Below are 27,905 nucleotides of genomic sequence, written 5' to 3' on the forward strand. Positions count from 1 at the left end.
CATCCAGAGAGTCAGTCTGGACACTCCGGGATTTTATTCTCATCTTTTCTTCGCCCGGAAGAAAAATGGGGAATGGAGACCAATCCTAAATTTGAAGCCACTGAACGTCTACGTCGATGTTCCTTCCATGAAAATGGAAACGGTTCATTCGGTCCGGAACCTGCTTCAAATTGGGGAGTGGGCTGTGTCGATCGATCTGAAAGACGCATACCTCCATGTCCCGGTGCACAAGGCGTTTTGGAAGTTTCTGCGCTTCCTGTTCGACGGGAAAGCGTACGAGTTTCGTGTGCTCCCGTTCGGTTTGGCGACGAGTCCCCATGCTTTTACACGTGTGGTAAAAGCGGTGGTAGGTCATGTTCATTTGTTAGGGGTTCGAATGCATACCTATCTGGACGATTGGTTGATCCCAGCTTCGTCGCAACAGGAGTGTCAGACCAATGTCGGGTTGGTTTTGGACACGATCCTCCAATTGGGTTTTATTCCCAATTGGGTGAAATCGGAGTTAACGCCGGCTCAGATTTTCACATATCTCGGAGTGGTCTTCGATCTTGTGGTAGCGTCGGTTCGTCCCACCGATGCGCGTATCCACAATTTCCAAAACGTCGGCGCGACGTTTGATGGGGGAGCAAAGTACTACGGTACGATCTCTCCACGTGGTGTTGGGCCACCTCGAATCTCTGGCCTCATTGATCGTGCGGTTCAGACGATTCAAACGACCACTCCAGTGGCATTTGTCCCCACGGTGGGACGGTCACAATTGGGACACGATAGTGCCTCTGGGCCCATGGTTCACTCATCCGATACAGGAGTGCCTGTCGGACAAGTGCATGTCCCTATCGGTTCCGTTGCACCCCCCTGCTCCGGATCTGATCCTGTTCACGGATGCGTCGCTGCACGGGTACGGGGCGCATCTGTTGGATCAACACATTTCAGGGGTATGGAATCTCTCCGAGAGGAAGCTTCATATCAACTGTTTGGAGATGGAGGCAGTGCATCGTGCCTGTCTTCATTTCCGGTGTGTTCTGCGACACCGTCGAATTCTGTTGAGATGCGACAATACGTCGGTAGTGGCATATCTCAATCGTTGGGGTGGAACCAAATCGGAGACTTTGGGTCGCAAAGCTCTTGCGATTTTGGAATTCTGCGACCAACTAGGGACCACTCTGTGGGCGAAACACATTCCTTCATCGGTGAATGTGTTAGCAGATGCCCTCAGTCGACATACCCCTGTTCAGACGGAGTGGATGTTGAACAAAGGGGTGGTCGCAGCGGTTCTTCGGGTGTGGGGCAGTCCACAGGTGGACATGTTTGCCACACGGTTGAACAACCAATTGCCGGTGTTCGTGTCCCCGGTACCGGACACATTGGCGTTGGAGTACGACGCGTTAAGTATGGATTGGACGGGACTGGATTTTTATGCCTTCCCTCCTCCTGTCTTACTCGGCAAGGTGTTGACCAAAGTGGTCCAGGAACCTTGTCACGTGACGTTGATAGCTCCTCTGTGGGTGGCGCAGCCCTGGTTTCCACAGCTCCTGTCACTGTTAGTGGCAGTCCCGTTCCGATTACCAGTGTTGTCCGATCTACTCAGCCAGCGACTGAGTCAGACGGTGTGGCATCCGAAGCCGGAGGTCTTCCGGTTTCACGCGTGGAGGTTATCAGGGCTTCCTTGCGACGCAGAGGTTTTTCGACAAGAATTGCGCATCTCGTCTCTTCAGCAAAGCGCAAATCTACCGAGTCGGTTTATCAGTGTCACTGGCGTATGTGGGTTCGTTGGGCGAACGCACGGGATTTCGATCCCTTATCGCCTACTGTCAACGATTTAGCGGAGTACTTTCTGGCGTTGGTCCAAGAAAGGAAACAAAGTCACGACAGTGAAAAGTCACAGAGCTGCGATTTTCACTACTCTTAAACAGTGTGGATGTCGTGACTTTTCTACCAACTTGGTGTTGCATGATTTACTTAAATCATTACAATCCACGGTTGAACGACCTTCCATTATTCCGAAATGGAATGTCTTTCTGGTGTTACATGCTCTTAAGGGTGCGCCTTATGAGCCGTTGAGGTTTGCTCGTCTTCGTGCCTTGATGTGGAAGACTCTGTTTCTGGTTTCACTGGCAGCTCGTCGTCGGATCAGTGAGATGCATGCTTTTTTGCATGACTTGGTTGATTACAATTCGGACGGGTCTGTCACTTTACGTACCGACCCTATCTTTGTTGCTAAAAACCAGTCTCCAGGGGAAGAGTTTCCACCTACTGTCATTCACAGTTTATCTCGTACACTGTCATCTGATAACTCGGATAGACTTCTTTGCCCGGTGAGAGCATTGAAGTATTATTTGCAGCGTACGAAAAACCGGCGGCAGGGTAAAAAGAGATTGTTTATTTCTTATACCATTAGGCCGGGTGATGTCACAAAAAATGCTTTGTCTCGATGGATAGCAGCTACCATCAAGCTAGCATATGAGATGGCGGGTGATCATGTGTTACGGAATTTCTCTGTTAAACCACATGAGATCCGAGCCATTTCTGCTTCCCTGAATTTTCATGACTCTTTAGATATTATAAAGGTCATGAATGCAGGGGTTTGGAAAGGACGGCACACTTTTGACCGTTTCTATTTCCGGGATATGGCGGTTGGTCCTGACGGTACGCGTAGGATCCAGACAGTCATTGCGGCTCAACACGTCGTGTCTGTGCGCAGGGCAACGGAAAGGGGTCGACCTCTTTTCCGTCCGACTGCCATCGTTTCACACTTCGGACATGTTAACACTCCACTCTTTTCTGAGGGATGGGGTTTTTTGTAGTGTTGTCTACCGTTTCCTCTCCCTGGGGAGATGTTTTTCCTCCTTTTCATGGGGATGAGTTTTCTTTTGGGAAGCCCCTTTTTATTCCCAAAAGTTTTTTGACTCCTTGTTACCGTATGTCGTGGTTCGTCCTATCTCCATGTCATTACTTCAAAGGAGCTTTTTGGGTACGGGTAAGTCCTCTATTTTCTTACCTCCTCCCATTAATGTTGAATTCACGTGCTCTAACGGTGTCATTGCACGTCCGTTATAGCATATTTGTTGTGCTAGCACAGTAAGTTGAATAAGACTATTAGAAAATTTGTTTCTAATTTTCATTATTATTCATACTTACCTAGTGCTAGCACAACAAACTATACCTCCCACCCACCCCTATGAGGCTTTCCCTCGGTGGGTGGACTTTGAACCGAGAATGAAGTTACAGGTAGCCCGTGCAAGGATAGCATTGCGCATATCCGGCAAGGGAGAGAATTCTGCAGTGTGTAGGTATGACTCAGGTTGAATAGCATATTTGTTGTGCTAGCACTAGGTAAGTATGAATAATAATGAAAATTAGAAACAAATTTTCTAATTTCATATTATTGTCGTGTTTTATTTTTCAACGAAATATATATAACACCATGCTAACTGGGGGAGGGGGCACAATCTCCAGTGTGGGTCGCAGCCCCAGGTGTTGATGGTTGTAAGTCGTACATTTTTATCCTTATGTGGAAGGGGAGGTGCTGTGGTACCATTGATCTTCCATGTAAGGACGCAGTGTTGTAGTGTGTGGGGGGGGGGGGGGGGGGGGGGGGGGGGGCACAATTCATATTTTTACCTTACGTAGGACAAAAAAGTTGCATTTTCGTCTTGAAGTGTGGTGCACGGGCCCTTCCCCCCAGTACCTATAGACAGCGTGTCTAATGCTAGGATCAGACTGTCGGTTGTTAAAACGAAACTGCCTAACTCGACGGTTTCGTTGTAATTTCCACAACTCTCGACTTAAAGACAGGTGCGCTCAGATTATTAACTAATGGGTTATACAACGAGAGTTGTAAGAGCGCTCAGACTAGCAACTGGACAGATGTAGAAGTCGTGAGAGTAGAAAGTTAGCAAACTTTGTGTCGGCAATAGGTAGTCTGATCCTAACATAATGTGTTTAGAGTTGTAAGAGCGCTCAGAATAGCAATTGGGCAGTCGTAGAAGTCGGGACAGTTATTGGTATGAGCCTATAGTATAACAAAGTTCATATGGAATGAATGAATGAATGTGTAACGTCACCCTAACATGGATAAACTGAAAACGATAAACCAAAGTTACAGTTTGTTTTGTTTCACAACATCACTAGTAGTCTAGGGAGTTATGTTCATTTTTTGAAGGTTGCATTTTTTTTTTGTTGCTCAAGTTAATAAAATTTTGGCCATATGTTCCCATGACCAACCTGAACTAGAAATCCATTGGTAGCATTTTTTCTGACCGCTATCATGTCAGCCATCTTGAAATTCAAAATGGCCGTCATTTTAATATAATTTCTTTATATATCTCCACTCCCATTTAACATAGAAACATATTTTTGGGGTCTATTTAAACTTATTATGTTAGTGAATTAAAAAAATATATTATTATTCATCTCACATGGCAACCATTTTGACATTCAAAATGGACGTCATTCCATTATACATTTTTTTTCTCTATCTTTACTCCCATTAAACACAGAAAAAAAATGTTTGTGTCAATTTACATCTATGAGCTCAGATTATTATTTTGTAAAAAGGTAAATTGTTGTCTGATCTTGGCAGCCATCTTGAAATTCAAAATGGCTACCACTTTAATAAAAAAAAAATCAAATATCTCAACTCCTGGTTAACGTAGAAGCATAATTTTTTGTCTATGTACATTTCTGTATTCCATGCATTGGATGGCTTTCATTTATATAGTCATTGAATCATGAAAACAATCTTGAAATTCAATATGGCCGCCATTTTAATACATTTGTCTTATATCTCAACTCATGGTTAATGAAGAAGCACAATTTTGTTGTCTAGGTGTATATTTCAGTGGTCAATGAATCTAATTCTTTAGATGTATAGTCATCCAATTGTGGCAAACATTTTAAACTTCAAAATGGCAGCCATATGGAAACTCAAAATGGCCACCAATGTAATCATTTGGCAAATATCCTTTTCTCCTAGTCTACATATAAATGCAACTTTTGTGTTCATTAGTACATTTTCAGGTCAAATAATTATAATATTGCAATACCAATGACAAACTAATGAAATAAAGGAACATACCAACTGTAAATTGTACTTCATAATGGCATATTAGGCATCTACTTCGTCTGTAATAGTATGCATATTGCAGCAGTCCTCATCAGTTTCACGCTTGCAACGCTCTGTACATTGAAGGTTGTGTCGCTTACACTAAATTACAGTACATCTATCTGAACACTTACTGACAACAATTACATCTGATCAGTTTTACCACAGCTTCTGGTGTAGCTTGCACCTCCAACAGCAGTCACAAATATACCAACCCCTTTGATCCAACCAAGTTTGCATGGATCAAGAATGTCCAGATGTAGCATGGCATCTTGAGCTCAGAAATGTGCTTGGAGATATGCTCTTTGGATATGCTGTTTTCATAACCTAAACTTAGGATACAGTGTTTCCACACTTTGGTTTCTTGAACTTCTTTCATCTTGGAGTAGCTGCATCAGTTGTAGAAATGACCCTTGTGCCTGGTTCCATGCAGTAAAATCTTCATATTTTCACTGACCTCTCTTTATGGTTCATCACCGATTCCAACCTGACTTTGGTGTTACTTATATGTGGAACTTCTGTGAATACATTGAATTCTTTTTATTGATGTCCACCATCACCAATTGTCCTGTTGTCATATTCAGTTACAGCACGAACATCTGGTAATCTGAGTCTATCTCTGGATACAGTTCATTATACAATTCATTTGTATATCTAATTGATGTCATTGATAGGAGTAGGCTTTTGCATTTGTCATTGTGACATCATGGCATGCAATAGTTTGGATATCGTAGTGTTCAGATAACCTCGAAAATCTGTAGCCGGGTTAGTAGAAATATCTGATGTCATCTTTCATAAATATTGTGTAAAAAATAAACCTTACATCCATGTAACCATCTAATAGTGAATCAAAGCATGCAGGAAATGCTTCTGTTCACTGACAACATATATGACAGATTAGAAGTGAATTTCTGCACCAGACATAGACTTGGTTCTTATCCTGAGAAGATCACACACACACTGATCCCAATAATTATCGGTACAGATGTAAGTCGCAACCAGATCAACATGCAACTAATTGATGACGAACTGGGTTCAGAAAGAAAATCAACATTACCAGGGTTGCATGTAGTAACTGGATGTGACACAAGAGGACAAATTGATGGTATATGCAAACAAATGTTATTGAATGTATTCGGGAAAGCTCCACTGGCTTATCCGAAGCTCTTAGCCAGCTTGGAATTACTGAGGAAGCATACAAAGAGGTCAGTACTATATGGTACTAAACTCAAGGGTCATTTGTACTATTGATGCAGCTATTCTGAGAGAATAGAAGTTCATGACACCATCACCAAACCAAAGTGGGGAAACATTGCCAAATATTTAATAACAGCATACCCAAAGAGCATATCTCCAAGCAAATATCCTAGCTTAGGATTCCATGCTACATCTAGAGATCTAGACCCATGGTTGGATCAAGGATGATATATTTGTAAATTTGGTTGAAGGTGCAAGCTGCACCAGAGGCTGTGATAGAACTGATCAGATGCAACTGTGGTATCAATAAGTGTTCAGGTAGATGAACCTGTAAGGAATACAACCTGCAATGTACAGAACTCTACAAGTGTTGATGGTTGCTGCAATACACATGCCATTACAGACGAAAGAAGGAAAGAAATTTTTTATTTAATGACGCACTCAACACATTTTATTTACGGTTATATGGCGTCAAGCCATTACAGACGAAGTAGATGCCTAATCAGAGGTCACAATGGAAAATAATTAATTTTAGTCAATTTTCTGATACATGTATGTAGGATATTTCTTTAGAAATTATTAAAATGTGGCTAATTTAAACAACGTTCTATTAGTCAGATACTAAATGGGTGAGCCCTGCTAATGTGTCATTGTGAATTACAGTTTACAATTGGTCTGTTCCTCTATTTCATTAGTTTAAAATCTAGGACATGAAAGTCATTAGTAATGCAATATTTCAATTATTTCACATAAAATGTTGTGGACTAGGAGGAAAAGTATTTGCCAAATGATAAAATTGGTGGCCATTTTTAAATCTCCATATGGCTGCCATTTTGAATTTTAACGTGGTTCCATGACTGGAGGATGGTTATAAAAATGTCACCCTTTAAGTCACTGATCCTAAAAATGTACAGACAAAAATAATTGTGCTTCTGCCTTAACCGGAACTTACAGTATATGAAAAATACATTAAAATGGTGGCCATTTTGAATTTCAAGATGGCTGCCATGATTGGATGACTATAAATATGTCATCAATAAATTCATGGCTACATAAATGTACATATAGACAAAAATATTGTGTTTTTACGTTAACCGAGAGTTGAGAAATATGGAAAAATATATTAAAATGGTGGCCATTTTGAATTTCAAGATGGATGCTTAGGTCAGACAATTTTTGTTTTCACAACTTCATTCACTGGGCTCATAAATGTAAACAGATACCTAAATTGTTGTTGTGGGTCAACTGTGAGTAAATATATATCTATAAGAATATTTAATTGGCGGCCATTTTGAATTTCAAGATGGCTGTCATGCCCAAATGACAAAATAGAATATTATCAATGAGTTCATTGACCTCAAAAATAGAAATAGACACAAGAATTGGGTTTCTATCTTAACTGGGAGTCAAAATATATGTAAAATATCCCAAAATTATGGCCATTTTGAATTTCAAGATGGCCGCCATGATCAAATGACTGAAAAAAATGCTACCAATGGATTTCTAATTCTGGATAGTCTTAAGAATAAAAAGAAATACATTTTACTGACTTGAGCAAAGAAAAATGCAAATTTACATAACTGCCTGGACTATAGAGCACATCGATTTATTTATCATCGGAATTTGGATGTCAAACATTTGTTTTATTAGCCAGTGACGTCAAAGTACTATGCGCGGCCATGTTTAGAATCACGTGATCGATCTGCCATGAAGGGAGTGAAACTCGCACAATAATAACATGTTAAGGCATTGCATCTGGGTGCATTTTCAGTAAATATTACATTTTCAGTACATTTCGTGAAAGCAAAACCAGGTATGTCGAATAATACAACCTCATTTAAAGATTGTAGATTCATATCAAAGTTGGTGGAAGTGTGTTAATCATTAAAAACGTAAATAATAAAACATGTATAGGCCTACATGTATAATGGGTAGTTCTTGACTAATCTGGTCAATTACTGTCGCCATGCATTTTCAGAGAAAACGGTCGTAATAATTGTCATATAATTAAAGTTCTGCAAGCTATAATCAATGATAATGTTGGTATCCATTGAACTCAAGTTAAATCGACTGATAATATAACGGTATAAGCACAATAACGATCATTAACAAATACACTGCATGCCAAAATGCGCTGTCGCATAACGATTCCACGCTCTTTGTTAGCAGATTTTGACGTTAAATATCACTTTCAGAACACTGAAACTTTAGCAAAACATTAATTATAGTGTTAGTATTTGCACCCAATGACAATTTTATACGTAATTACAATGAAAAGAAAAATATTTCTACTTTTTACCCCCGTCGCCGAGTTAGGCGTAAGTACCGTAACCAATAGAATTCGGTGACGTCATATGATAAGTGATGACGATATTAAGCACTGGGTCACGTGTACCAACCTAGTGGACAATGCCGCCATTTTTACAGCAGTCGACGGGGCGTGAAGGAATCTAAATCTCGAGTATTTCAAGTTTGTCCTGAAAATATAGGTACGTATTCTTATTCAAAATAAGTACCGTAACATGGTTTTTCTAAAGATCAAATACTTGATAATAAAAATTTATATATTTGCCGAGTAGTCTGAAGTTTCCTCTCGGTCGACGCATCAAAACGGCAAGCATTGCTTTTTGTATTGAGCTCGTGTGACGGCATTACTTCAAATATGAGTAAGTACCGTAACGTAAGTACCATAACATATTCACGTGTTACGGTACTTACTATTCGTTACGGTACTGATCAGTCAGACTCAGTCAGACTTAAAGGGATATACTTATGTCACCAACTGGACTGATTTGTCGGTTCAGAGAGATTTGACGTTTTCATTTGCTCTAGCTAGAGGTATTAAGGAACGATACAGAGAGCTTAGCAACCAACGTGAGAAACAACTGGTTCGCAGGATCTTTCTTAGTGCCTTCCTGAAAAAATATCATATGGCAAAACACTTTTCGAACAAGCTTGGTATAAGCAGAACACTTGCGCTTAAAGATGTAGCATCAATGGCGAGGAAACGCCGACGAGACCGCCACTCTGACCAAATTGTGAATGCAATTCGAGAATTTTTATTGCGGGATGACAACAGCATGATGAGGCCAGGTAAAAAGGACAAAAAAACGCAGGAGAAGAATGAAATGCAAAAACGTTTCCTTTTCGACTCCTTGCTGAATCTGCATCACAAGTTCATGTCTGAAAATGGGCTGCGTATACGGGTATCGTACCAGTTTTTCTGTCTGCAACGACCATTTTGGGTTGTGAAGCCTAATCTGTCGGACAGGGAAATGTGTCTCTGTCGCACCCACGAAAACATCCAACTGATGGCCGATAGACTTTACAAGCTGAAGATAACCGATGAGAAAGATGCAGAGAAACATCTCGAAGTGATATGCTGTTCGACGAAAAGCAATGAGTGTATGTATCGTGAGTGTGACACGTGCAAAGATAAGCGCATCAAATATAAACCATATGAGCAAACAGACACCACCTGGTGGGATGAGTGGACGATTCAAGACCACGAGTATCTAAACAAGACAACAGGAAAAATAGAAGTCACCAAAAAAACCGTAAAACATAGGGTTGAAGGAACTGTTGTTTCCCTGGCGGAGAAATTTGAGGAAGCTTTGAACAGGAAGCTTAGTCGTCACGTGTATAATATTCGTCATCAGTACATTCAGTTGCATCAGAAAAGGCTTACTCTTGCAGAGAATGAAGCCATGATTCATATGGACTTCAGCGAGAACTATGGTCTAAAGTACAACCGTGAAATTCAAAGTGTGCATTTTGGTACATCAAACGCACAGGTCACATTACATACCGGCATTGTGTACACAAATAATGAAAAATATGGGTTTGCTACTATTTCAGAGTGCAGACGACATGATGCACCCGCCATTTGGGCGCATCTGAAACCTGTCCTTGACGGTATATCAAAGGATCGGCCTGAGATCGATACACTGTATTTCATATCCGATGGCCCAACAACGCAGTACCGTTGTAAAACCAACTTCTATTTACTATCAACCCTTCCCTTGAATGGGGTTATAAGATTGTCAATTGGTCATTTCTCGAGGCTGGCCATGGCAAAGGGGCAGCAGACGGCATAGGGGGCACCCTCAAACGCACTGCAGACCGCATCGTAGCCGAAGGTAAGGATCTCACTGATGCACAAAGTGTGTACACATGCCTGTCAAAGAACACAACTGTCAGGTTGTTTCTGGTGACCGAGAAGGACGTTGCTCCAATTGACGCATATGTACGACCGATCCTGCTCAAACCGATACGTGGAACCATGACCTTCCACCAATTGGTTAGTGTTCACAAGCACCAGGTGATCTGCAGACGCCTTAGTTGTTTCTGCATGGAAGATAAGCTATGTGATTGTTATAACCCTGTTCATCACAAGTTTCCAGAAAGGCCCGTCGAAGGTATCCTACAAACTGAAAATGGCATCCCCATTGACAGGTCAGCAACGGGAACAGCGAATAAACATGATAACGTGAGTAGTAGTGCTGTACTAGTTCAAGATGTACCTCAAGACCAATCAGCCACCAATAGCCCTGAAATAGTTCAAGATGCACCTCAAGACCAGTCTGCTACTACTAGTAATGATTTGACAGCTCCTGTACAAGATGTACCTCAAGACCACAAGTCGCATAGTGGCAAACAGTCCATACTACAACCAGTGTATGTCTTCGAGGAAGAACTTGTTGGCAAGTACTGCATTGTTAGATACGACAAAAAAGCCTACCCAGGCATTATTGAGGACGCAGACGAAGAGTCAGTAAGGGTAAATACCATGCACAAAGTGGGACAAAATAGATTCTTCTGGCCTGGCAGGAAGGACAATGATGTCTGGTATGAGTATACAGATATAATTACGCTCATACCACAGATCCAACGGGCAACCAGCCGGCATTACGAAGTAGAGCCGAAAATGTGGGAGGCGGTCCACAAGCAAGAGGATGACGATGAATGGGACCGTAGTTAGCAATAATTCCATCATTCCAGATTGTTCCAGGAGCCATATTATTGTTGTAGGCCTACATGAATGAATATCAAACAAATGTAACCAGGAAAAAAAGTATCCTAGGTGGCGACATGTGTCCCTTTAAAGTGTTATGATGCAAAGTGAAAATAAGTTGTTGGTTTTTTTCTTGTTTGTTCTGTTCATAATAATCCTTCTGTGCACGGCCACTGGTTTTCATAAGGTTTTTAAGGTTCATGCCGAGTGACTTGGGTATCGCCAAGAGTAGTGACAGATATCTACAACTTCTTTACTGAAAATAAAACCTTTCGTTCTTTAAAACCAATTATTCATGTTTTGTTTATTCCGACCAGATGCATTGGGTTTATCAGCACTCCTGGGAATACGCGGGATTCAAATCGTTAACGAAATGGTCGTTCTCTGGTGTAGACATCAGTACCGTAAGGCTTCTGTCAGTACCGTAACAGGCCAAAACATACCTGTTTCAGTAAAAAAAAACCCAGTTAAATTAGTCAATCGAACCAAAAATACCTAAAATAAAACTACTTGGGAGCAGTCCAAGTAAAACTGTTTTAGTGGAATTTGGTCACGTGTACAAAATGTCGTGGGTAAAATATGTGCCTTCTTTATTTTTGCTAGTCGAAAATGTTCAATGCACTTTTCACATATTGATTTGTGGCTATTGAATTTCTTCTGATGCCAATTTCGCAGGAAATTTCTGTTATTTTTTGTAATATTAGTCTTTAAATATACGTTATGGTACTGATGTAATAATGGGGGTCACTATACTCCGATGGGTCATTTTGGAGGAACTTGTACATAAATGTGCGCTGCTGGTCCCTTTTATAGTATGCTAGTATCTCCAAATATAAATTAAAACAACAAACAGTTCAAAAATATTCGATTTTTTATGCAAATGTTGAAAGTGAGAAATGACCAGATTAGCCAAGAACCACCCGTATACGTACACGCAAATAAAAAAAATATAACGAATAATTTAAACTTATGCAAGCAGATATAATTTCCCTGGACACTTGTATAGCCTAATATACTGAACTTTAAAACAATATTTTAACCTCAGCGGACGAGGGTATCAGATTACCAATAAATTATTTATTTATCATTTTATCGCACACATTTACACCATAATAACTCGTATGTATATATAAAAAATGAAAAAAAAAAAAAAAAAAAACTGAATAAGAGATAAATATTTGGCAGTGTTAACTGCACCCCACTTCAACCCCATGTGTTCACATCTATAATATCCCAGAGCTAATAATAGTAACAGCTAAACGTTGACATCTACTCTAGATCTAAGGTCAGTCTTTCTTCTTCTTTAAAAAAAAAAATGGTACACCAAGTTTTCTACAAACGTACACAATTGAAATACTTTTCTATATTTTAGAATGCATTCAGTAAAGTTTCACTTTAAAATAACCATAAACATTGTTTGCACTTCCGTGTGTTTAATTTATTCACTATGCTTTTGTATTGGCTACTATAGGTGCTTTATTATTTATGTTTTTAATCATTCACAGATTTCCACCGACATTGATATACATATACAATCTTTAAATGAGGTTGAATTATCCGACAGACTGGATTTGCTTTTGCAAAACGTTCCAAAAAAGTCATAAAGACTGAAAATGGACCCAGCTGCAATGCCGTCACATGTTATTGTTGCGTGAATTTCACTCCCTTAATGGCGGCCGTACGGTTACGCCATCTATCGACAACGTCATAAACTGCTGGGCGACAATCGGAAAAACCCGTCTATAGTCTTGGTGACGAAATCCGCCGCCCCCCCCCCCCCCCCCCACGTGTACACACGCACGCGCACACACACACACACACACACACACACACATTTATAACCATAGGCCTGAATTTCAAGTTTATTTTCTTTAATGCATGTAGGCTATTTAGTTATTAATTATTTTTATCATTAAGTTTACTATTGCTGGGTTACCAGACTGTTTATATATATACTACTCAAAAGAATTTAAGGGTCAAAAATTTATAACCAAATAAGTTTCAGAGTGTATTAGATTGATGATGTAAACTACACCAGAAATTTAATTTATTGTTCCATATTTACAAAACAACTCAAATAAACGTCACTGTATACAAGAAAGTCACATGACATGCTGTCAAAGTTGAAGGTTGTCAAACATGGATTTTACACATTAGAACATTCGTTTAATAGTGTGTGAATCCACCCCTGGCGCGAATACACTCGACACATCGTTGCCTCATGCTGTTGATCAGACGTCTGAAGAACTCTTGGGGAATGGTCTGCCACTCTGCCATAAGAAGTTGACCCAGATCATGAAGGTTGGCCGGAGGGGCATGGTTATCCCGAACTCTCCTGCCTAATTCGTCCCAGGCGTTCTCTATTGGGGGCCAAGTCAGGCGAATATGCTGGCCAATCCATCCTGGCGATACCTTGTTGTCTGAGAAAGTCCGTTACCACCCTGGCGCGGTGGGGTCTGACATTGTCATCCTGCAGAACTGCCCCGCCGCCAATCTGCTGAAGGCCTGGAAAAACCAACGGCCGGATAATCTCATTCAGATAGCGGATTCCATTCAGATTGCCATCCACCACATAGAGGGGGATCCTGTGGTGGATAGAGATGCCGCCCCACACCATGACGCTGCCACCACCGAACCGGTGACGTTGTCTAACGTTAACGTCAGCGAAGCGCTCCCCAGGACGTCTGTAGACACGAACCCGACCGTCGTTGAACTGGAGACTAAACCTGGACTCATCAGTGAACATCACTCGACCCCACTGAACACGTTGCCACCGCAGATGAAGTGTGCACCAGTGACGTCTGGCCGTTCTGTGACGTGGTAGGAGTGGTGGTCGAACAGCCTGGCGACGGCAGCGTAGATTATTGGCTCTCAGGCGATTGCGTATGGTTTGATCAGACACTCGAGTTCCAGTCGAAGTCCGCAGATTGTCACATAATCGGCGTGCAGTGGTTGTGCGTTGACGTAGAGCCATATTGGTGATGTAGCGGTCCTCTCTATTTGTAGTGCTTCGGGGTCTTCCCGAACGTGGACGATTTGGAACAGAATTCGTTGCTTGGTACCGTTGCCACAGTCGGCCAACGACACTCTGACTGACACCAAGTCTCAGAGCAACATTTCTTTGCGTATTGCCATCCTGAAGCCAAGCAATAGCCCTTCCTCGATCTTCGATAGTCAGTTGACGTCGTACCATTGTCGAATTTGGAGTGTGCACCGTACACGAACGCAAGCTCCAATTATACGGAAATTCAGCATTGGGAACATGGAATACACATGCAAAGCGTGCAAATGAAGCGCTTTGTGAAAAAGCAAGTTATGGGCACTTAGCAGACCTTTCGCTTTCGCCCTAATTTACGTGCAAATGTAAGCATGTTTTCGCCATTAGAACTAGTCGACAGTGTCAATGACAGTGGATTTTAATTCATTTATGGGTTGCTTAGACCCACTTTCGTCAAAATGGAACAATACCATGCGTGACATTATGGTCTAGCTAATATAATTGACATTCAGAAAATAATGTCGAAAATATCGTCTGACCCTTAAATTCTTTTGAGTAGTATATATATACTTATATGAATACACCAAAATTATGTACGCACTGAAATAAAGCAATTTTAATTGTACTGTAGGCCTATTGTATATTTTTCCATTAGTAGCAAGGGATCTTTCATAGGCTCTATGCACCATCCCACATACAGGATAGCGCATACCACAGCCTTTTATATATCAGTCGTGGGGCACTGGCTGGAACGAGAAATAGTTCAATGGGGCATTATGGGCCCACCGACGGAGATCGACTCTAGACCGACCACGCATCTGACGAGCACTTTACCAACGGATTAATAGATATAACCACTGGACCATATTTTGCAAACCGGTGTGGCATGACATATGGCCCGCTGTGAATACATTTGACCAATTAGAACTCGGCTAAGAAATTACGTGACAGGTTTTCCCGGGCCGTATGTCATACCATACCTGTGGTGAAGCAAATCAGGGGGAATAACTCTATGAAGTTCGTCTGCAAGGTGACACGATGGATTCTTGCAGTATTTATTATGTTGAATTCGGCGTCAAAAACGGGTTAGGTGTTGCTAGAAGGTTATGCTGTCAGTATGGATTCAGACCGATTGCAACGAGAAAATCCTCGAAAGCGAAACAATGGGCTTTAACGTCTGGTTCCACCAGATTCCTTGTCACCGAGCCGATTACAGCGAGTGGGACGTCGCGTTTACAAGCGTCGGACGACAGTCACAATGTTGATAATCTGCACACTGATCCATACTTCGTCAGTTTTTGTGATGGACAAACGGAATCAAGTCCCGGGGAACACAGAGATATCAGAGATTCCGTCTTTAATGTCGCTTTCGCCGTAAACGACGTGCTCAAATATGTACAGAGACTGATGCAATCTGGGGTGCAGTTAATCAAACCGGTCTCCAGTTTATCTGATGAAAACGGTACGGTGTGGACGGCCACAGTGAAGTCATGCGTTGGCAATGTCGTTCACACTTTGGTACAAAAAAGTGATTATAGTGGCTGTTTTTTGCCAGGTTTTACCGACATAAACAATGAGGATGACCTCTTTGATTGCTGTGACAAAAACTATTCTGGGTCAGAAAAAAGTAGTCCAAATTTGACTCATATTGATCACATTACATTTGCTGCTTACTGTGGTTCTGCAGATGAAATACTGCATTGGTATGAGAGGTGTTTTGGTATGAAAAGGTTCTTCATTAACAGGTTAATAAATTATTTTTAAAAATAAATTTAATAATAAAAAATTGTATTAGATTCTGTACAACTAATTATAGATAATTGTTTTCAAGATTCGTGTGCCGGAATATGAGAGCTACACATACACATTTTAAAAGTACAAAAATAAATTTAAACCCTAACTTGGACTTATCCACCAGGAAATCTCGGAGAATGTGCCCAAGACAGTCGTGCTTAAACCTTCAGTGGATGTAAGCATGAGTCAAATGATTGATTGATTGATTGAGAAGTTTATAATATTTAAAAAGTAACAAGAACAGCAAAACTCCCACTTTATCAGAATAATGGTTCAGACCAGCGGAATCAAGTTCTACAGTCTGATAGCAGAATAGGAAGATAGATGCATGTAGGTTTCAAACATGCAAATTCAATATATTTGGGGTTCTGTTTGTAGTTGTATTTACATGTAAAAGATGTCATTAAATTTAATAGTATATTTGTGCGTGTATGTTGCACAGCTTCTAGAATTGTTATAAAAATCCACTAGTCATGGGATCAGTGATTTTAAAGATTTACTAGCCATGATTAAAAATCCACTAGCCCCACTTTTAAGTAAATACAATTTTACTAATAGGAATAATAAGATATGTTACCTAAAGAAGGAGATATAGCTTAAAAACCCTTCAATGCAGCATTTGACAACTTTTTTTCATTAGCCATCGGGCATGGCAATAGTAGTTATATACTAGCCCAGCACTGAATATCACTAGGCCTGATGTTGTATAGTGTATTGCCTTCTAAATGCAAGCACAGATCCTGTTGTTGTTTTTATTCTAGAGAAGAAGATGAAAATGAGGGATTTGTTGTGGATGCTGGTAATACTGGATTAAGACTGAAGGCTTTTGAATACTGGAAATGTGCTGAGATTGGTTTAACTTCTGGGAAAGCAAACAGTATAAAGTTCATAATAGCTGAAGCACTTTCAAATCAAGGTAAAATCCTTTTCTAAAATCAACTTTAAAATAATGTCTTGATTTATTACATTATTAATTAACTAAAAATCTACATTTTTAAAAACAAAACTCATCAGAGTATTATACACTATTTTAGATGGATATATTATTATAATCCCGTCAAACCTGTTTCTTACTTACTCTAGGAGAGCATGAGCATAAAACTGTTTTATCAGTTTATATGTGATTAAGTAAGCAAGTTTATTTTTGCACTTCTGAACAATGAATATAGTCATCTGTAATTATAAACATTACATGTATGTCAAATATTTAAAATTCAAATATATTTTCTTATTTATTATTTTTAAATACGATTTAGTCTGTTTTTAATGTCTACTCTTCACAGGACCAAATCAAGTGGACACATTCCTTTCTAACCATGATGGACCAGGAATTCAACATATTGGCTTGTCATCATCCGACATCGTTTCATCTGTGTCGGTACTCACAGATGCAGGAGTTCAGTTTGTGGAGCCACCCTACACTTACTACACTGAGGTTCATTTCGCTCAGCAGTACATAATTTGTTAATTAATATGTAATGCAAATTCCTCAATAGGGAACATTTTGTTCAGTATTGCATTTTAATTCAGTGGATCACTGGATGGGACGTAGCCCAGTGGTAAAGTGCTTGCTTGATGGTCGGTCTAGGATGAATACCTTTCAGTGGGCATATTGGGCTATTTCTTATTTACAGCTAATACACCACGATTAGGCCGTGGTATGTGCTATCCTGTCTGTGGGATGGTGCATATAAAAGATTCCTTGCTACTGATGTGAAAATGTAGTGGGTTTCCTCTCCAGGACTTTATGTCAAAATTAACATATTTGACATCCAAAAGCTGATGATTAATAATCAATGTGCTCTAGTGGTATCGTTAAACAAAACAAACTTTAACTTTGTTAACTTTGCAAGTTTTAGAGATCGCTGTTTCATTTTTCAAACTGATCCTACCTGTCACTGATAAATATTTTTATAAAAAAGTAAATGTTCTCTGTTTATTTGTGTAAGGGGTGGAATGTAGTTCTTTCCTTCAGTGGGGTGTTTTGAGTTGTAGGTTGATCCCCCATGGTGGAATATTCAATGGATTTATTTTAGTTTTCTATCCCAGCCAGTCACAGGGACAGGTATATTAAGTGCTGTTATACTCTCTCCTCATGTGGGAAATGCATATATAGTCGGACATCGTTACAACGACCATGTTCGTCCCTGGGTCACTTTGTTGTTATATCGAAATTGCCAGTGTATCGAATTGTCATGAGTTATCTCCATTGCCAAAATAATGTAACAAAAAATACTAATTCATATTAACTGATGACTGAATAATTTATGCACTGCAATTATTATCAAAAACAACAAATACACGTACATATATTAAATATGCTTTTAAAAAACATCATTAAATATATTAAACAAGGTGCATTCACAGTCAGTCCAATCAAGACACCTACGATTGGTACCTGTTTCGTTTACAAAATATTGTGAAAAGAGAAGATTTTATTGCTCAAAGTTAATCCTTTAAAGGGTTAACTAAAGGCTTACTTGCAAAAGCAATATATGTCTACAGATTTCCCAGACATCGGTAGCTCGGACAGCATGTGACACAGTTGGCTCACTACAAGATCAAGGAGTCTAAGGGGCTATGTGTGTACTGCCAACATGCTACGGTAACTGTGATTATGTAATGTCGTTTTCAGAGGTGCTTTCAGACTTTGGATGCATGTTTGTTCCCAATTTGCTCTGTCGGTGTCGGAAGGTGTGAATTCTGGTGTAATGAACAGAATAACATTGGTATACGTTTGTTCCCGACAATTTGTGGTCGGATGGTGTAAATGTCGTAGTAACGGTCACGGTCGTTGTAACGAGGTCTGACTGTATATAACAGCAGAATTCAGTTGTATTTCTCTCACAGACTCTTTATAGTTTGGTTACTGCACTTCAAATCAAACTGTAATTACATTTCATTTGCGTAACCTGTAGAACGGGATTCACTGAAGCATAACCTGTATATCAAGCCATTGGGGTATAGGTATGTGTTGAATTGTGTGCGATGATTGAGGTGCTTTTAGTGTTTGCTAAAACAAAATTATAGGTACTCCTTTGATATATTACAATTTACTGTAAATCGGAAAATAATTATAGGATATTAAACAAGTTTCCATTTCGTATCATGTTTATGTCCCGAGTGAAATAATTTTTAGTTGTCACGAGCTTTAGCAAGTGACAATGAAAATTATTTCACGAGGGATATAAACATGATTCAAAACAGTAGCGAGTTTAATATCCTATTTATTACCCATAATCGATCTTAATTTATATCACTCAACCAGCTTGGTTGACATTCCTGTAAGGTTGTAGCGTGCCAAGCGATTACGTCATCGGGTGACGTCGAAGTGTTACGCCCCACTTAGCGTTCTAGTGGGGTGTATCACTTTGATATGTACCAAGATATTTTTAACCATATGGGTAATAATTCATCGTATTATTGCGTTGGGACAGGTGCACTCTAAAAATGCATATTTTTTTTATTAATATGTCTGACAAATGCAACTTTTAAAGATTACATTGCAAAGAAAAAATGCTGAGTTGTTTTGACATAATTAATTAATTTAATTTAATTTTAAACATATAACAACTGGCATTTGTTTTGACAGTCAAGCTAGTGGAAGCTAGTCATTTGTGTCAGTCAGTAGTCATTTCCTCCACCTGTTATGCAGAGAAAGTTTGTTTTATTTAATGACCCCACTAGAGCACATTGATTAATCATCACCTGTTGGATGTCAAATATTTCGTAATTATGACTCATAGTCATCAGAGGAAACCAGCTACATTTTTCCTAATGCAGTGCTCAAGGGATCTTTTATATGCACTTTCACACAGACAGGAAAGCACATACCTCGGCCTTTGGCCAGCTGTGGTGCACTAGTTGGAATGAGAAAAAAACCAGTCAGCTGAATGGATCTACCGAGGTGGTTCGATCCTGCAACACAAGCACTGCAAGCGAACACTCAACCGACTGAGCTAAATCCCACCCCCCAGAAATGACAAGGTGTGGAACTAACATAGAGTGTCTACCTAGTATGAACAACAATTCATGGGCTGTTCGTTTTGCTTGTCCAGAATACATTACTTTTACATTTGTGTTATCTTGGTCATTATACGATGACTCTCTAATGACAGAGAATAGCACTTTCATTCTAATAGATACACAGGTGTGGGTTTTTTTTTTTTTTTTTATTGGTAGTGACATAGGTTGAAAATATAATGCGGCAAGTAATTATTGTGGTGATACGTCGGACGCATTTTTCACGTTAATATCTTGGTCATATTAATTTCATGATTTACTGTATGTTTAAGTGACCCACAATGTGTATTTGTACAAGTATATATGTTGATGGAATTAAAAAAGAATATTTTTAATGAGTGCCTAGTTTAATGTATCATTATTGTTATATCAATTTTAGATTGGAAAACTCAAAGAGATTACCGAGATTGGTGAAAATCTGGACATGCTGCAGAAATATGGAATCTTGGTGGATGCAGAGGCTGATTCTGGGAATAGCCCAGTAGAACCAACGTCAAAACAGAGGTTAGACTTTGTATGATGTCGGAGGTTGGGGGAACGTAGCCCAGTGGTAAAGCGCTCCCTTGATGCACAGTGGGTTTGTGATTGATCCCTGTCGTTGGGCCCATTGAGCTATTTCTTGTTCCAGCCAGTGCACCATGACTGGTATATCAATGGCTGTGGTGTGTGCTATCCTGTTTTAGGGATGGTGCATGTAAAAGATCCCATGCTACTAATGGAAAAATATGGCAGGTTTCTCTCTAAGACTATGTCAAAATTACTAAATGTTTGACATCCAATAGCCGATGATTAATAAATCAATGTGCTCTAGTGGTGTTGTTAAACAAAACTAACAAACAAACTTTGTATGATGGGGTTTTTTTTCTTCACATCACTGTTATATTGTTTATAATCAATGCTTAAAGGGACATTCCTAAGTTTGTTGCACTTTTTAAAATGTTATTGACTAACAGAGACTCTTTAACGATTGTAATTACATAACAAGTGTATTTTTCTGCTTAAAATATTAGTGGCTGTATATTAAACATGTTTCTGATCGTTCTAATATTTGTACTACTGGGTAGGTTAAATTTTATCTTATTTCCTAAAATATAGTTTTTTCGTACATACGAAATTATTTGAAGACAAAATCCAGTTTGGGTTTCTTACAAATATTAAGACGACCAGAAACACATTGAATATACAGACACTGATATTCTAAACAATAAAATATATTTAATATGTAAGTTTAATCGTAGAAATATTTTATTAGTCGGAAACATCTTACAATGCAGCAAACTCGGGAAGGTCCCTTTAAATAAATGTCTAGAATATGGATAGTTTAACACGTTGTTTGGAATGTCAAGAACAAAATTACAATTTGTATCAACAGTGTGTGGTAGTTGGGTTTCAAGTTACAATCACAAAAACAATAGTTCATGACAAATTAATACACATATCTGGTCTTACTGATTATAGTGAAATAAAATTTTATTAGTTGTTGAAATGTTTTAAAACAGATTTATTATTATTATGAATATATTCTTTTGACCAAAGTGGCATTTTGGGTGTATTTTGTTTTTTTATTTATTAAAATGTCTTTTGAAAAAAAAGTTTAATTAGTCTTTGAAATCATAGTGTTGTAATGTGTTGATCCAGAACTCGGTTATACTACAGTGTGATACCTGTCGTTTTAGGATATTAACCTACGAGAATAAGTCTCATCACACTACACATCAGTAAATGGAGCCATTTTTAAAATGCATTATCCAGTCAGGGTTTCTGCCAGAGGGTAAAACGGGTATGGCGCCATACCCAAATTGTTTTGCAGATTTAATTTGTTTAAGTTAATCTTTTGACAAAATTAATTATTCTTTATACTGTATAATTTTCTTGACCCTAACCATAAACATAACCCATTTTCTTTCTGGGGAGGCCCTGTTGACTGTGGCTGCATTCAATTCTATAGCACCATACCCAAAAATTTCTTTCTGGCAGAAACACTGCCAGTTATGTGTCATAAATTTGTGGGGGATATTCAGAGTAAACTGTTTTGTTTGCAGATATCTGTTACAGAAGTTTACACGTCCACTGTTTGACAGAGATACGTTCTTCTTGGAAATTATCCAGCGCGAGGGAGCAACCGGATTTGGTGCGGGAAACATATCGGCTCTCTGGAGATCTGTGCAAGCATACTTGATTGAAAAGACAAAAAACAGTGACGATTGATACTAGTTCCATCACAAATGGCTTGCCTTTATGCCGTATATGCAACATAATAAATTAGTATTCTGTGACAAATTGCAGGCTGCTTCACCATGTCAAATTATGTTGCTACCCACCTTTGTAAACGAGTGTTGCTGCCCAGCATCTTGCATAAGTATATAGTTTTGAAACTTACTTTCAACAGTTGTAAATGTTTTCGAAATACCATTAAACATTTTATGTATGATTTATTTTTATATAAAAAGTCGCTGCCCTGCATCTTGTGTAAGTATATAGATTTGAAATTTACTTTCAACAGTCATAAATGTTTTCAAAATACCATTAAACATTTTATATATGATTTATTTTCATATAAAAAGTTAAAGGTCCACAATCATGGCACATTATTAATACACAGTATATATAACAAATACATAATTACAGTATTAAAAATAAAAACCAAAAATACCATCCCAGTGATTAATAAAGTGACTTTTTGTAAAACGCTTGGGGGAAAAAACCCATTGCTCAGTCGGTTTGATCCACATCAGACCTGTGACGTAGCATCGGGCGTTCTGTTAGTAGGTCAACATGCCAACAGCAGAGAATGATTGTTCGAAAAACAGCTGATTCTTAACAGACGCTAGTTTGGACATTTTGGTCTTAACACATTTGTACATCTACTCTAATGGTACCTCGATTGGTGAGGAAGTGGTATATAAGCACGTTAACCTAGATACCTACCTACCTGTGAAAAGCAGAACACAAATTCAGTCCCGACTTTTGAAAGTGGGATATTAACATTTGACTAATAAAAAATATGTGTTCAGATCATAACGCATTTAAAACAACAAGCAGAATAAATAACGTAACAGGTATGAACACATACAAATAATAATACGATTTATCTTGCTACCTATACCCATTACTACAGGTGTTGTTAATTGTTTGTTAAGCTTTCAAAGAGGCGCGATTATTTCGTAACACTTTCTGTGGTGTCCTAATTACTGCTGTCATTGTTAAAAGGTGACCACTAGTATATACATACACACACACAGTTCGTATATACACACACATGCACGCACACACAACATGTATATACATGTATATATACATACATACATACATACATACATACATACATACATACATACACACACACACACACACACACACACACACACACAGTTTGTATATACACACACATGCACGCACACACAACATATAATTATATACATATATATATACATACATACACACGCACACATTTAAAAAATTTAATTATGAAATACAAGCCCCATATTTTTTTATCGTTCTAGGCTTTGTACCCTCCACTGGCGTAGGCAGGATTTTATATTGGGATTTGGGGGTGGGTGGGGGGAGGAACCCACACTATGTATATATGATTTTATAAAATTTAATAGTTTAAAAAAAAAAGTAGGTAGGTTCCCGTAAGCCCCTCCCTACACCACTGCAGGGATGCGCATGACCTAACACTTTCAAAAAGGCACTTTTGTGGGTTATATTTGTTGTATCTGTGAAAATATCCTCAATTGAATTTGAAAGAAGAGTCGTACCACTATATTTTACACTGGTACCCTCCCCGCCTCCTCTCCCCCCCCCCCTCTTCTCCCCCCCCTCCTCTTCTCCCCCCCCCCCCCTCCTCTTCCCCCCCCCCCCCTTGAGCACTAGTTTAGCTCGTGCTTGTCGTGGTTTCTTGTTTGTTGTATTATGCGCAATCATAGAACAGGTGCCGGTGGGGATACAGGCTTGAAACAGATTTAAAAAAATAGGTGTCATATTTATCGATCACCTTAAATAATTGTCGTAATCCCCAGGGATGAAGTGGTCATTGCAGATCATATCTCATCGTGATGGTCCTTTCCATTACGCACGGGTTCTGTGTAAGAACGACTTCCATGCAAACCCATGATTGTCGGTTTGTTTAAAGTTCGGAAAAACTGCTGCTTTGATACATCCAAACACTAAACAATGGTTGACCATATTTTACATTTGAAAACTATCTCCAAAAGAACATTCCATCCATACAATTCAATTCAATATAATAAAATTTTCACGTTTTAAAAATATAGGTGTTCCACCTTCCCAGTAAAATGTTTGAAAGGCTGCGAATCACGCTTTCATGTTATGCTGCTTAGCGCGTCACAGGGTCACGTGACTTGGCTCTTGGAGTAGACATGCATTTTGGCAAGCGATGACTTTTTATTGCGAATATATTAAAAAAGTGTAAAAAAAAAATATTGATACTTCATATATATTGTAAAAGGTATACATATATACCAAACAATAGTGAATTACATTTTTGATAAATGTTGACCTTTAAAGATTTTTGGTTTAATGACACTACTACAAACATTTACCAATTGTGATACAGACTTCAGAAGAAACCCATTAGGGTTTTTTCCTATTAGTAGCAAAGGATCTTTTGATCGAGCTGAATAGCTTGTGCTTGTTATTTAAAAATGTATTGGTTTAAACATTGTCAATATGTTATCATTTGGAGTGTTTTCTTAACACAATGTATAGCTATTCACACTTACAGTCCCATCTAAGCATTGTGTGCTAGACACCATATTCATACTACATGGTTTGCTGTGCAACAAAGTACATTAACACTTTTTTTGAAGATTGCTATTAATGGAGTTTGGTAGAGTTACGAATCATTGCATTCCCTTCACACATGTCTGTTGATTTACCGTAATACCCTACAACCATCCATGCATTTTATTGTTTCCATTATTTTAATTCACTTTTCTTTTGAAACATCTATTTAACTAGACAAAGAGTAAACAATGGTACAATTTGACTCAGCTTGGTAGAAAGTATGTCTAACATTTCATTTTCTAATCAATTTTCAAAATGGTGGAAGTTGATTGGTTTTCTTTATGAATATTATTATACAAGTACAGACTGGTATTAAACCACACAGGCCTTTGCCTCAGAAAACCCCCCCCACTGTAAACCAGATCCCCCTCAATATAGGACTTTTCACTTAGTCTCTTGGGGGGTCCAGTGCAGAGGAGTTTCATAGTTCATAAACTGTCTTCTGAAAATGAGTGATACATAAACATCTTTTTTTGTGATGTGAACATTTACATTTTTTTTACATATCATTTTACCATATTTTGATAATGAAAGAAATTATATAAATGTGGTGTAATTTAAGTACCATAATAAACAAATTAACATTTAACTGTTGTCATGCGTTTTTTTTTTATAGTTTTTTTTTGGTTTTGGAGTTGGGGTTGGGTTTTTTTGGCAATGGGGGGGTGGTGGTTTGTCCAGTCAACATTTTTAAAACGAACCATACTATTTTCAGAAAATTAGATGTCACTAGACATCTCAGATATGGTTTTAAGGGTTTTGTGGAAGGGTGGGGTTGGGGTTGGGATATTTTAAGAGGTTTGAACAGGCTTTAATTTTTTGTTTTTAATTTTGAAGTCATCAAAAAAATAATAAGTTCGGAACATATATGTAGCTATATGTTTTGCACACCTTGTGATAAGGTGCTGGATCTATCATCATTACAACTATAGTGTTCCACAACGTGTGTGTGCCTTTTCCACCTAAGATCTTTCCCCACCAATAGCGAATTTGAATGGGGTTTTTTTTTTTAGAATACTGAGAGAAACAGTAAACGTAAAGACGAAGGGCGTGTGGGGGAAGCTACATTCACAGTAGTTTTCTCAGATTTATTATAATTATTATCATGTATGAAAGTGTACCTATAAACTGCCCCACTGCTACAATAATAAAAACAATTACATACCACCTGTCCGTGCATACTGCAGTAAAACTAAATATAGACATATAATAAATATTGCTTAAAACATTTGAAATTAATTTATTTGGCATTATCTTTTACTTCATATTTTGATACCAAGAATGTAGAATGAATATATTTATTTATATTTTGCTATATACGCGGCAAATCAAGCAAGGAATTGCAAAAGGGCCAATGATTGGAAATTTTCCCAATAGTACGCTTGATGAAAGCAGAATACACCAGTCACAATCCTCTTGGTAAGAAAGTTGTATAAAACTGCTTGTAGTCGATCCGTAGAAGGAAGGAAATGTTTTAAGAGTTAATGACACAACACATTTTATTTATGGTTATATGGTGATGGACATATGGTTAAGGACCACACAGATATTAAGAAAGGAAACCCGCTGTCGCCACTTCATGGACTACTCTTTTTCAATCCATAGAAGAATGAACAAAGTTTGTTTTGTTTAATGACACCACTAGAACACACTGATTTATTAATCATCGGCTATTGGATGTCAAACATTTGGTAGTTTTGTCATATAGTCTTACGGTTTTTTTCATTAGTAGCAAGGGATCTTTTATATGCACCATCCCACAGACAGGATAGCACATACCATGTCCTTTGGTATACCAGTTGTGGTGTACTGGCTGGGACGAGAAATAGCCCAATGAGTAGAAGAATGAAATTAGAAATGTACCGGCATCCATTGATGTAGTCAGTATTTATTTATTTTTTAAATTGAGGGGGGTGGGGACAAGATGGTAACCACAGTCCAAGAGGCTACAGGCAAAAATAAAATATGATGGGATTGGAGGAGAATGCAACCCCCACTCCAGGTTACCCCAGTGGAACTATCTTATTACACCACAATTTCTGTTTGAGACACCCATGAGATCTTCTCCATCTCCCACAATGTGGAGTACCTTGTTCCAGACTGTTGCCTCCAACAGCCGACTGATGGAACCGTTTAACCCCATAGTGTGTTCAACAAAAGTGTGCACCTGGTCTTTTTTCCCGTTCATGCATGCGTGAAACACAAAACACTTGCTGTCAATTCTTTTCATTACGGTTAGTTGCATAACTAGATATTATTATACAGGCTTGTGTTGTACTGATTTTACGAAAATCAGTACGTCTCGCACGCAAGTGTAATAATTTCTTTACATCCAATTTTTTTTTTTTTTTATGAGTAACAAGGACCATCTCAAAATGTTTCAACCACAACTAGAAGGAGATGTGATATTTCACATGCAGTCCTAGCTAGGACTGAGGAAACAATGTCACGACATCGCTTTCCAAAATTACATCATTACAATTGTTATTACAGGTGTGCTTCATATGATTATTATTAACTTATTGATAATAATAACATATTTTAATATTTTGTTTCACTTTGAATACATTTGTAGCATCCTTTAATAAAGTGCAACAAGTTTTGCGTGGCAAAAGTTCATTGTAAATAATTAATGGAAATGACATCTGCAGTTTGTACAATGTACCACGTTTTGCTATATCAAGATAATGTAATGGTTGACACATTTTTTTCCCGAATATAGCTAAAATGGGTTGGGGGACGGATTTTTATCTTATGGGCAGGACACTACAAATTTCAGAGATTACTACACAGTTCTAGGTTATGTAGATGTTAACCAGTTTTCCTTTGATTAGCAAATTCTGAAAACAGAATATTCTCAGCATAATTTAGTCGTAGCTTTTACTGCTGCAATTCGTTCAAATGTTATTTTAATGCTTACATCCAATTTAATATTATGGTTCAAGCACCCCAACATAGGCATACCT

At 38.6% G+C, this 27,905-nt stretch overlaps 1 protein-coding gene across 1 annotated transcript; it reads left to right on the forward strand.

The window, feature by feature from the left end:
- The first annotated feature begins 15,167 nt into the window (after nt 1-15,167).
- On the forward strand, nt 15,168-23,431 carry LOC121384494 (4-hydroxyphenylpyruvate dioxygenase-like protein). The gene is made up of 5 exons (XM_041514901.1): nt 15,168-16,058; nt 16,869-17,023; nt 17,391-17,542; nt 20,510-20,634; nt 22,173-23,431. The coding sequence occupies exons 1-5, from the start codon at nt 15,352-15,354 to the stop codon at nt 22,336-22,338; spliced, it is 1,305 nt and encodes a 434-aa protein (XP_041370835.1). The 5' UTR covers nt 15,168-15,351; the 3' UTR covers nt 22,339-23,431.
- The last annotated feature ends 4,474 nt before the right edge of the window (nt 23,432-27,905 follow it).

The sequence above is a fragment of the Gigantopelta aegis genome, chromosome 10 (genome assembly GCF_016097555.1).
Source record: "Gigantopelta aegis isolate Gae_Host chromosome 10, Gae_host_genome, whole genome shotgun sequence".
NCBI lineage: Eukaryota > Metazoa > Mollusca > Gastropoda > Neomphalida > Peltospiridae > Gigantopelta > Gigantopelta aegis.

What these genes read in the sequence shown, in the direction of transcription:
- LOC121384494 (XM_041514901.1), top strand. Translation starts at nt 15,352, where the DNA reads ATGGATTCTTGCAGTATTTATTATGTTGAATTCGGCGTCAAAAACGGG. An exon ending in AAAAGGTTCTTCATTAACAG is followed by an intron (nt 16,059 to 16,868) that starts GTTAATAAATTA and finishes TTTTTATTCTAG; the next exon opens with AGAAGAAGATGAAAATGAGG. An exon ending in GAACCAACGTCAAAACAGAG is followed by an intron (nt 20,635 to 22,172) that starts GTTAGACTTTGT and finishes TTTTGTTTGCAG; the next exon opens with ATATCTGTTACAGAAGTTTA.